Here is a 17,049-nt window from a genome sequence, read left to right as displayed (position 1 = left end):
AGATAGAAACTGCAGCTCATCAGTGTGATGTTCAGCTCTACTCCCAGGCATCATCCTGAGCTCTGTCCTGCTTCCCATACTATGTGCCCATGAAAGTAGAGTCCCAGCACCTCTCAGACACTTACATACTGCCTCAAAACACTTCTGTGTGAGGCAGGAGGTTTGGTAGCAAAGCACAGGTACTTGCCTGGGCTCATGAAGAAAATCCATTGCAAGCCCAGGAATTAAGTACCGTTTACCTGAGTCCACCCAGAGCCTTAACTAAAAGAGCTCTGCATTTTTCTCTCCAGTTCCCTCTACTAGTGGCAGGGCAGGGAGAGCAGGCTCTTGGCCTCAGTCTGGAAGTCTTCAAATCCTGTCAGTTTGGGATGGTCCCAAGACATATACACAGGATGCTAAGAAGGACGAGCAGAACACCAGAGTTGGTGAACCCTTGTGTCATTCTTTCTCCCTGTCAAAGACGAGACCTGGGGAGAAGAAGCCCTCTGGGATTTCACTGCACATGTGCTGACAGGTTTTATCAAGACCTTCCTCTCTGAAATCCTCATGCAAACCAAAGGACAGTTAGGCCTCTGTGGCTGGTATTCTTTAAAGAGAAGGACAGTCAGGTTTTTACTGACATAATATCACGTAACACATATCAAACTAGTCATGGTGTAATTAAAAATATAAAGTTTTTAAGGAACAAAATTAAGGTAAACAATTCATTTTCTTCCAGCACAGCTTTAGAGGAGTTTCTTTCTTTTCTTGATATAATAGTGTATCTATTTTACCTATTTCATATTGAGACTACTTTGAGGAAGGACTTGTCTTTAGAAAAGCTGATTAATAAGCACTGAATGCATAGAAAACCATGTCTCCAATATGAACTCATCTTTGTAGGAATACAAGTTAATCTGTAAAAGTTTAATCCAAAATATATTGTGCTAACTCCAATTTAAGCATTTTCTATTTTGCCTCCATGAGTGAAAATTTTAATCAAGGTAAAATAATCAAAGTAGTGTAGCAATTGTGTTCTTGTTCTAGAAACAAGATGACCTACACAAGGGAAATGAATGTGCAGCTGTGAACTCCTTACCAGTGTGCTGTATCTAACTTATTTCTTTGAACTCGAGACCATGTTAGGTACAAGACCATGTTATGTTTAAAGACCATACATATTTAGTGCCTATTCAGGTCACTTCCAAAGATTTGCAGAAAGAAGCTAAGGTCTTATTACTTAAATAAACACATAATTGACATAGCAGGACATAACAAAATAAGCAAAAGATGTCTGTTTCACGTAGTCTGGGTTTGGTTCTAACTAATGAGCCACTTTCAGTTGCTCACTTCATAGACTGCAGAGTCCTGTTTTGAGTTGTTTGGAATTTTGTCTTAAGTTAGTTAAACAACTGAAAATACAGAGACTTTGCTTAGGGGCTGGTATATAAAGCAGTATGAATTCCCACAAATACGGATTTCGAATCATTGTGTAGCTCACTTGTATGTGTTCACAGCCTGATTGCCAGAAACACAGATTCTCTGACGCAAGAGCAAAAAATCCATCATGTCACTGCTGATGTGCATTATTTTTGTATATAGCTGGGAAGGTGGGGCAGATGGGATGTCCTGATACTTAGAAGACGTAAACATACACAAATATGTGGTTCATATTATCAGTTTATATTATAAAGTAGAACTACACAGTGGTTTTATAGAGCATCACAGATTATTTTAGAGAGGAAATTCAGGACTTTGTTCCTCTGGCACCTATTACCTTTTTCTTAGCACGCAGTCTGTAAGGTGGATGTTTTGGGGTTGTTTTTCTCAATTCTAGTCTGATTTTACTGTCATCTGATGATTTTACAGGCTTGCTTCACTAAAGTTGGTGTTTTATTAATACTGAGTTTGCTAGTTACGTAGAAAGATCTCAAAATCTAATTTTGTGTTGTTTATGAATTAATAATAATTAGTTGGAAATTACTATTGTTAGTTATTTAGTACACAACTAAATGATGCTTATCCAGTATCTGGAGAGAAGGTGTCAGCAGGATGTGTGGCTGACAGAAAACCACTGTTTTGTCTCTCCATGTGCATATCATAGGAAGTGGACTTTGCTGAGGGTGTTCCCATGTGTAAGTTAGTATTCAAACTAATTCAAACAAATCTAAAAATTGCAAATAATTTGAAATACTTCATGCTTGTTGGAAGATGTCTTTCATAATTGGCAAATTCTACACCGTTTGCAAGGAAATTGAAGCATCTGCTGCAAACCAAATCTGTAACAACACATAAACCAGGATAGGTGGTTTTTTTTCTTTCACCATTTAATATTTTCATCATTCTCTGTCTTTTCCATTGTCATTTTTCAAATTCTCCACATTAATTTGCTCTTCCATTACTTTTCTGTTGCTCCATAGTCACAGGGCTTCCAGCCTCAGATCTCTGCAGTTCTACTAACTAATTTATGCAGATTTCTTGATAAACTATACTGCAGAAACAGAAATCACCTCTCCTGATATGTGAACCACCAGACTAAAAGCTGGGACTGTAAATAAAACATGAACATTTATATCTTTGTGTCTTTGAGCTTTGCTATCATGATTTGCCTTTTCTTCTTTTGGTTGCATAAATATCTTGTCAGCAAAAGCAGTGGGAATCATATTGAATGAACCATTCAGGCTTCAGATATCCAACGTCTTTTAATTAATCACCACTGGCAGCAGACTAGTGTGAATATCCTACCTTCCCAATAACATTGGATTTCTGCCAATATCCTCATTTATAACCATATTCCTTCCAGCAGTGTTTTAATGATTTAGCTTTTAAATAGAAAAAGTTCAGTTTAAAAGCGCTGTTCAGGTGGAGGAGTAGCTTTTAAATATTGAGTGGTGTGGTGATAGGCACCAAAGAGTCCCATCCATGTTGCAAGGAAGTCATAATATAAGGTGTCTTTTAGGGTTTATTCTACAGAAATGCTTATGAAAAAATTACATTCTCAGAAAATAAATCAAGCTTTCAACTTCTTTGTTTTATTCAAAAGGAACATGCCGATGATTCTTAATTTTAAGTATTTCAGGAGTAGATTATTCAAAGTTAAAATCTCTTTTTAAGAAATGGAGACTTTAAGAAAGTAAAAGAATTAAGGAAGGATGTTGACATTACTTTGGACAATTTTTGGTTAAACAATAGGCACATTCACAATTTTTTTCAAAGAGGGAATGAGTATTACTTATGGGTTCTTGGGTTATTTGTGTAGAAATATTCATACCTCTGAATAGTATTCCCATTTTTTCCCAAGAAGTCCTTAATTGCTGATAGCAATTTTTGAGGCTGGTGAATTTTTCTGCATTAGACTTTCCACATTCCTAACAGTGCCTTGGCCAAGCCAGTGTCAGCATCACTGAGAAACTTGTCTGAATTTCCCTAGTGTAGACAAAGCCTTACAGCCCTAACTTATATTATTGTGTAGAAAAATGTCAGTTAATTGCCTTCCTTGTCATTCTGAATTCCAAATAGGTTGTGTCAGAAGCTAAAGATTATTGTTTCTGTCTTTATAGCATAAAAATTATGGTTTCTTGACTAAAAACAAATATGATTACAAAAGGGAGACTGTTCTCTGAAAAAAAAATCCCTTTTTCTTTTTGCTAAAGTAATTGTAAGAGATTAAAATGATGATGGCATATTAGAGTGTACTGCTGAGAGTCTTTAACCATCCAGAGGGTCAGAAACTGTTCTGACCCTCTGGGTATCCATTACCTATATTTATCAAAAAAAGTGTACAGATAGTGGCATTTCATGGAGCATAACTGTTTAATGTTCACTAGCAGGTCTCTAAAGCTGTTGCCATCTTGTGCATTACCAGCTGCAAATATACAGTGTTATTGAACTTCTCCAAAACTGAACTTGCAAATTACTCTTTGCTCAGTTCTCCCCAAAGTTTCTTCTGAAGCATGGGATTCAAGCTGAGAACAATGCAATTAGAAGAGTATCATTTAAACAACTGCAATATTAAAAGCACCGGTTACTTGTATCAGCCCTTCTTTCAGATACAACAGTACTTTATATTTGTACATTAGGAAAAGCTTGTGATTAAGCAAGCTTCAGCAAGGTTGTTAAAATTCAGCCTTAGTAAGATATCTGAATAGTTTATCTGACTGGATAGTAAGTATTTAATCCTTGCAATAAGTCTTCCATGAATTCTCTTATTCTGCTCACTTATTGACCTTTACAAGCTGAATATTTCCTCTTTGCCTCTGCCCTCATCTTTCTAAGAACAATTTCTATGCTGTGGTAAAGTACTAGAGAGCTGGAATAGGGCATTGAAATTGGCCATAAAATTCGGTGGTAAATAATGGGAGAAAATGGGAATTTTCATAGCACTTGTTTAAATCACTCTGTTGCAAAAAGTCAGACACTGCCATGAGGTGTCTTCTACTGTCAGTCCCGAGAGCTTATCTGAGATAATTCAGAATATTATATTATCTTCCCCTTAGAAAGAAACCTCAGAACACACACAGTGACACACCAAGAGACCCCATTAGCCAGCAATTAAGTGAAAATGAGCAGAATAGCACTGAAAACTGTTTGTGTTAATGAAAATGTTATACACATAAGGCTTAATGGAGCCTATATTTTCAAATTCTTATAATATTGCTGATGCTTTAATTGTGTGTTTATAACCCTCTTTATGATAGAAACAAAGAGGACACAGCAGTAGTCTGTGGGCAAATGAAGCTAAAGAGCAATTTTGAATAGACATTGACAAAAGGAGAAAAGTTCTTCAGCTGAAACCCATAGCAAGGAAGTTGGAAGCCTGGCTTCACTGGTGGTGGCTGAGAATAGTTGAAGGCCAGGAAAGGGTGTTCAGTTTAACTGGTGCAGAGAACCTATAGAATGTCAAAATATATTGTATCCAACATCCCTCTAAACTGTCTATCTGCAGGTTTTTCTACATAAATTTAAATTGTGGCTTTAAAATTTTACAGAAAAATGTTATTTTTCCATAGTATCTCCACAGTGAATTTTGCCCCACAAAATGCCTGTGGTTTGGAGCTGAAGGGAAAGAAAGAAGGGGGCTGGACTATTGCTTGCCCAAAATTCTCTTCTATTCATCATATCAGAGAAATTTGCTGGTGCTTTTATCAAAGGCATTTTAGTGACTGACAGGAAGTCTCGTCTCTCCTAGAGTCCATGAGCAGTCTCTCTCTGCTGCAGTAGTGAGGTGGTGGAGCACTCAGATGAAGCCACATCATTCTCATTTTAACATTGACTACTGAACAGAGAAGAAAGCTTCCTAATTATTCTGCAGGCATGATAGTAAATATTTCATTCAAGTAGTTACAGCTAAACAAAACTATAAGAGGTTTATCTGTTTCACTTGACTTTCCTCAGTTTTGATTCACTAATAGTCTAGATTATGATTTGCAAATTAGACTAGTGCTCATCTTCATCAGAGGAATACAGTATGAACCAGTGGGTGCGTTCATTGATCACTGCGAAATGGAAAAGTTAAAACCATCCTTTTGGAAGACATGATGGCAAGCTCTGACTTGTTTGATGAGCACAAACTGTAGGTAGCTGTCTTTATGGACTGATGAACGTGCTAATTATCCCTCTGGGTTTGCTTGAAATCTTTGCAAAGTTTCATGCTCCCTTCCATCACTCCGTGGAAGTGTATGATGTGTATGTGTCTGTGTTTGTGATTTTTGCTATTCTCCTAGATTTTCATTTTACATATCCGTGTTACATATCACTCTTTTAAGCTGGTTCTTTTTATTTAGACATGGTGTTGAATATAAGAAGTTTTCATGCCAAAATAAATGAAAGCCTCTTTCATATCTTGACCTAGATAAAGTTTATCAGTAAGCCTACGTGTAGGTGAAAAAGCTTGTACAGGTTTACATACCTGTTCCAATTCAGGCCAGTATTCCTTGTGACTGTAGAAGGGGGTCTCGCTGTCTCTGCTCTCTGACTTTGTGTCTGGTATCTTCTTTCAAGTTTCAAAATGAGGAACCGTCCTGGTTTAACCCCAGCCAGCAGCCAAGCCCCACACACCTGCTCAGTCACTGCCCCACCAGTGGGACTGGGGATAGAATCAGAATAATAAAAAGTAGAAAGCTCAGATAAAGTTCAGATAAAGACAATTTAATAGGGAAAGCAGAAGCTGCACACACAAGCAAAGCAAAACAAGGAATTAATTTATCACTTCCCATGGGCAGGCAGGTGTTCTGCCATCCTCAGGAGAACAGGGCTCCATCAGGTGTAACAGCTACCTGGGAAGACAAACACCATCACCCCAAATGTTCCCTCCTACCTCCTTCTTCCTCCCGCTTTGTATACTGAGCATGATGTCACAGGGTCTGGAATATCCTTTTGGGATCATTTGTCCCAGCTGTGTTTCCTCCCAGTTTCCCAAGCACCCCAGCCTCTCACCAGCATGACAGTATGAAAGGCCTTGGCTCTGTGTAAACTCTGCTCAGCAGTAAAAAAAATTCTCTGTGTTATCAACTGCATTTTCATCACAAATCCAAAACACAGCCTCATACCAGCCACTGTGAAGAAAATTAATTCTACCCCAGTCAAAACCAGGAACTCAGAGTGTTGAGCAACTGATGAATTTGTATTTCCTAATATGAATAAATATAGAAACTCTGCACATCTCTCTATCTTCCTTCCTATACTTCCTGTACATGTATGTATATAGCTAAAGACAAGAATTATCAAATCAGTCAGTTACACACATCTTTTTGGAACTGTGGACTGTCGCGGCATGCATCACAGGAATGACCTGAGTGCTTCTCGGTTGTTACAGAAGGATCCAGAGCATTGATGTGGCTTACTGCATTTATCTGCTGCTGCTGGGGATATTTTTCTTCCCATTTAAATGACTCAACAGATCATTCTTGAAAAAAAAGAAGCATAGTTTAAATGTTGTATTCAAATTTTTCATCCTGCATTCAGGGTAACATCGATATTCCTTTTACATTTAATGATGCCCTTACTGAGTGATTGGAAGCTGCACAGCAAAATAGATGATTCCTACTTTTGCTGTTGAAATTGTTTGAACCTGACCCTGTGTCCCCTGACTGTTTAGCAGCAGCCTTCTTGATTAAGATTTATTTCATTTTATTTTAGCTCATGTTCAGGGGACCATTATTTTCCTTACTGCATGAGAAAATACTTGGACTTTCTTTTCCTATTCAGTCTTGATCTTTTCTGTTAGAGCTGAGTATATATAGAAATATTTTATGATTTAGTAGCATGTAGAGATGTCCATTTTGGGAAAGATTTTTGTTACCTTCTGGAGTTTATAGTGTTTTCTCTGGTGTATTGATTATTGGCTGCTGGTCAGCTTGTTCAAGGTCATAGAAGGGAAACAAACCTGAGTTAAAAATACCCTCATAAAAGATGGCTTAAAGCAACTCTTTTGAAAATTTGGTACAAGCAAGTAAGTAAACAAATGGTTTAAATTATTTGAACATAATTTGCCTTTTAAAATGGTAGAAATAACCTTGACTGAGTGGAAATCAACCTGCAGTAAGTGCTACAGCAGCAGTCACATCTGCAGAGCTTCCTGTGCTTCTTTGCTATGTGTTACCCTTCTGCAAAAGAGTCATTATGCATTTTGCCTTCTCTGTAGGTTGCAGCATGCCATCAGAGCAGAGATGTGCAGCTTTGAACAGCAGTTAATAAAAGCATTCTTTGTACTCTTCACTCTTGTCCTGTATTATTTTACATTCTTTCTAGTGATGAAGAACACTCCTACTTTCTCCCTGGCACTGTAAATTTTTCCACAGAATTATTTTGTTAGAAGATACCAAACACAGTTTGGCACTTCATTATGATGATGATGGATTTAGACTGGCTTCTGTTATTTAGTTAAGTAGTGACAAGTTTATCACTTGAAGGCTTGGCTTTCTCCTCCAGAACAGTTCTCTTGGTGCCTTGCATTCTCAGTGCTGCCTTCTGTCCTGAGAGCCCCATAGATGTGGGCAGAGTATTACTGTTGTTTTATATGTGATTTTTACAGCTTATTCAAGTCTGCTCCTTGCTTCTCCCTATCTCCTGAGAACACTGCAGGCAGAGATGAGGAATAGGCTGGACTGTGCTATCTTAAGGCCAGGAGAAACTCAAGATGTTGTCATCCTTGGGTCAAGAAAATATGTTTTCATATTCATTTCTTAAAGCCTTGAAAAAGGCTTCATGAGGATTTCTTGACTGCCTCTGCTTATTTAGTTAGTGTTTAACTATTTTTTACATTTTTCTTAGCTCTGTCTTCTTTTTTAGCAGTTTAAGCCTATTTCTTCTTGTCACACCTAGTCAACGCACAGACAACAGATTTATTTCCTCTGCAAAGCAGCCTTCTTTGTACCTTTCTGCAACAGTCCCTTTCTCTCTTCTGTTCTTTAGGCCAGTCTTTATTCATGTCTTTTCACAGTTGCTAAATTTCTACTCACTCAATTTTTGGCTCCAGTCCTTCTTGAGAGGTGGTGCTGAACCCACAGTCAGTATTCCATCTAGAGACTTTCTTGAGTAGACATCACAAGGAGAAGATTATTCTAAGGTGTCTTGTCAGCTACCTTCTTGGGTTTGTACCTCAGTGCGACATTCTGGATTTGGCAGTTTTTGCTACAGACAGCATCCAGTGATTTAAGTTCATTTATTGATCTGTAACGATGTGATCGTTATGATTGTGAAAATGATCTGATCCTTTTCTGCAGAGATCTGTCTAGTCATTGACCCTCTGGTGTTTTGAATGGATTTGACATCTTGCTCCCAGCTACTTTCCTGGAGGCACTGTAATCCCTTGCTGTCTTGTGGCTAAATGTGCATCCTTGAAGTGGCCATAACGCTGGCATCTCCATGGCTTTGTGACTGACTGATAAAAGGAGACGCACACTTCGAAACCATTTGTGTCACCTTTCTCTCTGCACAGCTTCTGGCACATGGGCAGTGCGGGTGGAATATGTTCTGGGGACTTGGGCATTGCTGATTTCTTCCTGAGGAATGCCTTTGCTCCTCCCTCACCACACAATCAAAGTACTGAAAGAAACATACTCAGGGAGTTACATGTGACATTGACTGAAAACCTTAAGGGAGAAAACCATCTTTTCATTATGTAGGGCCACTGTTAAGTTCTACAACTGGCCTGTCCTTGGCTGGAGACTAGAGATGTTGTTTGGCTGCTATTCCTACTGACAAAATTAGCAGCAGACTTCATGGTATGAAACATTTTGCAAAACCAAGAGTTGTTTCTCTTTGAAAACACTGGTGCCAGAGAGTCTGATAAGGTAATAAAGGAAAAAATGGTTAAAACATGAGAGAAAGATAAATATTTCCCTTCCAAAAGAATGTTTTCTCAAATTGCTTAAGAATTATTGGTGTGAAATAATTTGTCCTATTTGGAGAGAAATTTAGACATGCTAATTGATCTAAGTAGAATTTTTCCTTTAAAAAATGTGGAGGGGAAAAAAAAAGGTGTTATAGGAGTGATGAAATACAGCATCGTTTTCCTGCATTCCATTTAATAGGGGCTTGCAATTTCCCTTAATCCATTTTGGTTGTTGATTGCAGGTATAAAGTTTGCAGTGGGCTTATGATAAATCTGCCAAAAGCTGAACAATACAGACAATAAACTCCTTTTCTTTACAGTCTGTTTTTTACTGGGCTTGTCTTGAAAGCTTCTCTTCCAACCCTTCTATTTCTCCTTATGTCAAACTGAGCTGAAAATCATATTTATATCCAGTCAACCAGAGTTACTGAAAAATAATTAGGATTGTTCCAAACAGAAAATATATCAGATTATACTTCCTTTGGGAAAATGCCTCACTGCCTGCGCTGAGTAAACACACCAACATTATTAACTGGTGGATCTTGTTTCCCTGTTCTTTCTGTAATTTGAAGAACAGAGAACCAGGTGCAGCTACCCACCTTATTGTTTCTTTCTGAAACAATATTTATATTCTCATCATGGATGTATTAAGGTAGTGGCTGAAATGGGTCCACAGTACACAATTTTATACCGTGCTGGCCCTTCTGACTCAGAGAATTGCTGTCCTAGGGGGATTTCTAAACTTTCATTCCAGCATTTCTAGATTTCAGCTCTGGCCACTGGATAAGGAAATATGTCTTGTGCAATGAAGCTGAAGAGAAATTAAATTTTTCTGAAATTAGGGTTATTTTATTTCTGTGGTTGTACTTACGCAGAAAGAATTCTTCAGGGTATCTCGAAATCTTCAGTGCAGTGTGGCTCGGATGTCAATGCTTGCAATGAAAATCTGTCACATTAGGGGATGCTCACCTCCTGCCTGCATGATTCCCAGTAGTTTTGTGATGAGTTAACTTGCGGAGTGGTGTGGGATTTTAATACAATAATCTGTACATTAGTGGGAATATGTCATGCTAGGGCTAAACCATCCTGGCCTGAACAGGAGCCACAAATCCCATTGCATTGAAATTTAGTAAACTTTGAAATTGTGTAAACATAATATATTAAATTAGCTCAGATAGCTAGTTCATTTTAAGAAGGCTTATTTTCTTCTCAGTGTTGACATCAAATCCAAGTACAACCTTGAAGGATATGCTGTAACATTGTAAAAAATAATGTAAAACTAGACTGTGAACAAGTAAGGGTTTTTTGGTGGGTGGGGAGAGGCAATCAGGTTTGACAGGCTGGCAGTCCAAAGCTGGAGTATGCAGAATATCTCAAACACGAGCTTCCAAAGGCCTTTGTAGAGCGCCAGGAGAGCTGTGCAGGGTTTCATTTCTCTTTGAGCATGCATCAAGATAAGATGTCATTGAATGTTGCTGGCTTTGTAAGATTACTGGATTAGTAGTGATTTAGGTTGTTTTACCATACATCTTATTTCCTGATCAATGTGACATGAGTTTTAAACAAATTTGGCATTCACTGGTGTTTCACAATTTATACAACTATGAATTTTATTAGTGATTTTCAGCATATTCCCCATGGCTTCTGGAACAACAGCCAGAAATGCCTGCTCTGGAAGAACATGTTTGGTTTGAAATTGGCAATAATGCCTTTTTTTAAGCCAAAAAATTATCATCTCACATTTGAATTGAAAGCTGCCACATACTTTTAGTGGAGAGGGAGAAACCATGTAATTTTTCTTCTGTATGAGGGAAGTAAAAGCAAGCTGTGATGCTCTTCAAGGCAAAATATGTTTTCACTAGTGAAGAGCTGTAATTTGCCTTATGTAATTTTCCTCATTTTTGTACTTTGTTTTTGTCTGTTAGCGTAAGGATCCATAAATGATTCAAACCCTCTGAGCTCTCCCCTTGTTCCTTGTCTAGGGAGTTAAGCATTAGAGCCAACTGGTTGCCTAGGAAAGGTGGCTCTTTTTTCACCTTTGTTCAGCAGGGAAATTGTGAGGGCCATACTGTAAGTGACGTAAGTGTTCTTCATGAGCATTATCTATGCAAAAAAAACCTTAAGTTGTCTGTTCTCAGAATAGGGCTGATTGTTCTGGGCTCCTACCACCAGGAAATTGTCACTTCCCTACCTGTGGATTTTCTGCTCTTTCTGTTGCTGAGAATTCTTTCAGGTGGATCTGCTTGACTTTGTGTGTGCAAACCCATTTATAACAAGAAAGGAAAAGCTAATCCCAACTGAATTTCAGTCACCTTTGCCTTCTAGAATATATAGAATTTCCCTTGAAGTTTTTACAGAGCCTGCAGTTGGCACAAAACAGACCTACTGGCTTCTTTGATATTTTTAAGCCTTTGCTTCATCAATTGTGCAGGCTTTTGGTTTATTTCCAAGTTCAGTCCAACATTCTGGTTTTGATGTAGAGACCCTGATGTTATTTTTGATCTTTTATCTTGCTTTAACTTTGTTTCCTTGTGTTTGTTCCTAGCCATAAATTTGGTTAGGACAGAAATTATTATTTCAGGGCAAAGGTTGCAGTAAGCACGAGAGGGATTTTTAGATTCTGAGGCACCAGGATGGTCTGACAGATCAGGAGCTTCATTTCAGGAAATACTACAGTGTCTTTCCTGTCTAAAGCCAAATACTGAAGTTGTGGTGATTTTAGACACGTGAATGCTAAAAGATGTTGGAGTGAAGGTTTCTGGTCTATGGAATAGGAGGAAGAACAGAGAAGTAGAGAGACTTCGTGTGGATTCTCAGTAGATCAAATCTTATAGCTCATGAACAGCAGGAAAAGTGGAAATCACATTATCCAGTGGTCCTGTCAGTTGTTAGTCAAATGATAAAAAATTCACAGAAAAGTTTGTATTTTTGCATAAATACTGTGAGGAGGATGAAAAAATGTGCCTCTCTTTGTTCAAGAAGTTTTTTCCAGATTGCTTTTATACGTTATATATATATTGTTACATATATATACGTATATGGGGGAATCCAGAAGCTAATTTTGAAGGAGTGTCCGAGTAACTCTTTCATTTTTCTAAGGTAGATTGAAAGTGCTGGGGTTTATTCTGTATATAAATGCAATCAATGTAAATCAGTATTTTTAAATAGAAGCAGTTTCTGACTACTAAATGAAAGTCATGCTCTACTTCATTTTTCTAAATGTTTTATTTGGTAATTTTCAGTGTACTGAGTAGCTTTTGTTTCCATTAAATGGAAGATTGCATGTGGTGGTCTTATGTAACCCAGCTTCTGATACCCAATTTTTAATTGAGTTGCCAGCTAAATCTATGCTTTCAAGGGTTATTAAAGTCTATAAGGATGACAGGAAGGCTGCACAGTTCCAAGATAATAAAGTCATATAGTGCTGTTGAAGATGAACATATGAACAACCTCTTTCAGAGGTAATACATGTTTTGTTGATACTATTTTTTTACTTAAAAATAGAAAGTTAAATTGAATTAATGCACTTTCTTTTCTAAGTTCCTGTATATGCACATAGTAACACAGCACCTGCACTTGGAAATTCCTTTGATTTTGCTCTCTCTTCAGGTCTGTGTATTCTCTTCTCTCTCTTCAGGTCTGTCTATTCTTTTCTCTCTTATTCCTGCCCCTCAGAGCTTAGAAATGTTTGTATCAAGGTATTATTCCTGGGCAGGAGTTCCAAGGGTATGATACTGCTATTGTTAGTGCCATGCTAGAAGAGAAATGCCGAGCTGGGAAAGAAGCACAGTAAGGACTTGATTGAACTCCCATAGGGCTTCCATTGAAGATTCTCATTATCTTGTACAGACTTTTGTTCATCTTGTGCTGTGTTGTAGCCCTAGTGACTGCAGGGTAGAAAGTCAGCTGCTTCTCTTCAGTGCTTGGTGTGTAGAATCAAAAATGTGACAGTTATGCATTTGCTATTCAGAAGAAGAAAAAAAAAGTAAAAAGAAAACCTTTGCCAGTTTAAAGTTTTTATGAGAGAAATAATAAGAATTCATGAAAACAAGAACAAGAGCACTTGTTTCCAGTCAGAGAAATGGAGGGAAAATCACTAAATGGGTTTTATGCTAAAGAATGAAGCAGTCTTGAAACTGCAATTTGTCATACATGTGTTAGTATGTATGAATCAGTAATTCCACCGATATAGACATTTTCATGGAGATAGGCAGAGCTCAGATAATATTCTTCCATAATTTGGAGACTTTATCTGTGTCTTAGGGAAAGTTCTGTCTCTCTTACTGATGAAAACACAGCCTGAAGCTGCATCCCGGGGAAATGACACTGTTGGTCTGCTCTGTAGCTGGCGAGGGAGCGGCTCCTCCTGCAGACACCGGGGTGCGGATGCGTTTGTGATGCCTGGCCGTCAATGAATGATCCCGTTTGTGATGCCTGGCCGTCAATGAATGATCCCGTTTGTGATGCCTGGCCGTCAATGAATGATCCCGTTTGTGATGCCTGGCCGTCAATGAATGATCCCGTTCGTGATGCCTGGCCATCAGTGATCCCGTTCGTGATGCCTGGCCGTCAATGATCCCGTTTCTGGTGCCTGGCCATCAATGAATGATCCCGTTCGTGATGCCTGGCTGTCAATGATCCCGTTCGTGATGCCTGGCCGTCAATGAATGATCCCGTTCGTGGTGCCTGGCTGTCCATGATCCCGTTTGTGGTGCGTGGCCGTCCATGATCCCGTTCGTGGTGCCTGGCCATCCATGATCCCGTTCGTGGTGCCTGGCCGTCAATGAATGATCCCGTTCGTGGTGCCTGGCCGTCAATGAATGATCCCATTCGTGGTGCCTGGCCATCAATGAATGATCCCGTTCGTGATGCCTGGCCGTCAATGAATGATCCCGTTTGTGATGCCTGGCCATCAATGAATGATCCCGTTCGTGGTGCCTGGCCGTCCATGATCCCGTTTGTGGTGCCTGGCCGTCCATGATCCCGTTCGTGGTGCCTGGCTGTCCATGATCCCGTTCGTGGTGCCTGGCTGTCCATGATCCCGTTCGTGGTGCCTGGCCGTCAGTGAATGATCCCGTTCGTGGTGCCTGGCCATCAATGAATGGTCCCGTTCATGATGCCTGGCTGTCAATGATCCCGTTCGTGATGCCTGGCCGTCAATGAATGATCCCGTTCGTGGTGCCTGGCTGTCCATGATCCCGTTTGTGGTGCGTGGCCGTCCATGATCCCGTTCGTGGTGCCTGGCCATCCATGATCCCGTTCGTGGTGCCTGGCCGTCAATGAATGATCCCGTTCGTGGTGCCTGGCCGTCAATGAATGATCCCATTCGTGGTGCCTGGCCATCAATGAATGATCCCGTTCGTGATGCCTGGCCGTCAATGAATGATCCCGTTTGTGATGCCTGGCCATCAATGAATGATCCCGTTCGTGGTGCCTGGCCGTCAATCCATGATCCCATTTGTGGTGCCTGGCCGTCCATGATCCCGTTCGTGGTGCCTGGCTGTCCATGATCCCGTTCGTGGTGCCTGGCTGTCCATGATCCCGTTCGTGGTGCCTGGCCGTCAGTGAATGATCCCGTTCGTGGTGCCTGGCCATCAATGAATGGTCCCGTTCATGATGCCTGGCTGTCAATGATCCCGTTCGTGATGCCTGGCCGTCAATGAATGATCCCGTTCGTGATGCCTGGCCGTCCATGATCCCGTTTGTGGTACCTGGCCGTCAATGAATGATCCCGTTCGTGGTGCCTGGTCATCAATCAATGATCCCGTTCATGATGCCTGGCCGTCAATGAATGATCCCGTTCGTGTTGCCTGGCCGTCAATGAATGATCCCGTTCGTGGTGCCTGGCCGTCAATGAATGATCCTGTTCGTGGTGCCTGGCTGTCAATGAATGATCCCGTTCGTGGTGCCTGGCCGTCAATGAATGATCCCGTTCGTGGTGCCTGGCCGTCAATGAATGATCCCGTTCGTGGTGCCTGGCCGTCCATGGTCCCTGGCCGGGCCGCGTTAACCGGGCTCCCGCGGGAGCGGCCCCGTGCCAAGGCTGGGCGGGCGGCGCCCCCTGCCGGCCCCGCCGCGGGAGCCGCCGGGAAGGGACGCGCACCGGGAACGGCACCGGGAGCCGGGACTCGCCGTGCCACGCCTGCCCTGAGCTCGTGGGTCACAACCTGGCATCCCTAAGATTTGGTTCAAAGATCTCTGACAGTCTTCCCGGCGACTTCCACTATACTTTGGGTCAGGCCCACAAAAGCTTGAGACTTCACAGAATTTAGGATTAGGTCTAAATACATAAAACCCTGGGTTTTTCCAAGGATATTAAACATTTTGGTTTGGGTCTGTTGCCATATAAAGGCAAAATATATATATAAAGGGTGTAGAAATGTCTATATTATATATAGTATATATACGTTATGCATATGTAATATAAATAAAGGCTATACAAATACATACAAAGGGTATATAACAAAAATACCTTATAAATACTAGATTGAAAAGACTGCAGTAAAATATTCTTTATCTGTTTGGTCAGATTTCATACAATTATGTGTAATTCTATTTTTTGATCATTGATAAATGTTTTCCTTCCCAGAAATATATCAATAAAACCACCTCTTCTCTTTTCATTTTTCTGTTCTTCTGTGTAATGTTCCAGTCACAGTTTTGAGTCTACAGAATATTGTAGCTTAGATGGGTGCAGTAATCCTCCTTATTAATCAAGAGTAATTTATTTTTGCATAGTTTATTTAGAATTATATTTTTAATACCTTTTTTCTTTCTTTCAAAATTTAGGTGGAGAACAGACCAAAGTATTACGGAAGAGAGTAAGTGTTTTTCTCTTTTAAGTGTCTGTTGGGTATATCCAGAAGTTGTTACTTTAGAACTAAAAAAAAAAAGGCACAATGGAGGTCTAATAAAATATTTTATTTTTCGTTTTGCTTTAACTGAGAGCCAAATACAATGAAAGGATAATAATATAGCTGTGTTACAGTCGATTGCTGCTGGTCACAATCCTTGGATTATGCTGCTGTGTGAGCCTGCATGTTTATTTTACTTCTTTCAGGAGAGTTTTGAGCAAAAAATGTTGTCTGGGGTACTCCTTCCTTTTATTTTAGTTATTGTTTAAACCTGTAGTGGTTCTTCTCTGGCCTGGGAATGGGAGAAGCAGCTTGTCTCTCTCACTGCCTTTTGTGTATGTTCCTATGCTTTCACTACCCTACTGAGTTGTGGAAGTATGTGTACAGTGCTGCTTGTGTGCTGTTCTCCCTGCTAAAGTTACAAATACCCAAAGAAGAAGCATCTTTTTATTTGAAGGAAAATACCAAACCTCCAGAGTGTAATTTCTTTGGGCTCAGCAGTCTCTTTGCAAATAAATAACTAGGAAGGGGCTGTGCATTAGCACTGGGCAGGTGAAGGTGAAAGGCACAGCCACTGCAGCGGCCACCCAGGCTTGGCATTTGGCCTTTACTGGAGTTACATGCTGAGACCCCAGCCCTTATCACTAGCTGAATTGCTTAGATCCCATGTTCTATTTTTCATTCCATCCCAGACACACCATATATATTTAATGATCCTTTTCTACCACCAGAAACATCAAGAACCAGTAGCTTTGCCCCTAATTACTGAAGTTTCATTTTTTAAATATTGCCTTTGCCAACAAAGAATTCAGATCTAGCCACTAGAGTACAACTGAGCTGAAGCCAGCAGCTAGTTGAGTAACATATCACACTTCCTACAGT

General features: G+C 40.0%; 1 protein-coding gene across 1 annotated transcript in view; it reads left to right on the top strand.

Annotated features, from left to right (window-relative positions):
- The window catches only part of CHN2 (chimerin 2), a 159,753-nt gene that overhangs the window by 73,627 nt on the left and 69,077 nt on the right, over positions 1 to 17,049 (top strand). Inside the window, exon 4 of the mRNA XM_068207925.1 lies at positions 16,103 to 16,134. Within this exon, the coding sequence (XP_068064026.1) occupies positions 16,103 to 16,134 (32 nt within the window). The remainder of the gene's footprint in view (positions 1 to 16,102; positions 16,135 to 17,049) is intronic.

Source organism: Anomalospiza imberbis, chromosome 1, assembly GCF_031753505.1.
Source record: "Anomalospiza imberbis isolate Cuckoo-Finch-1a 21T00152 chromosome 1, ASM3175350v1, whole genome shotgun sequence".
In the NCBI taxonomy this organism is placed as follows: Eukaryota; Metazoa; Chordata; class Aves; order Passeriformes; family Viduidae; genus Anomalospiza; species Anomalospiza imberbis.
This window is presented reverse-complemented; position numbering and strand designations above follow the sequence as displayed.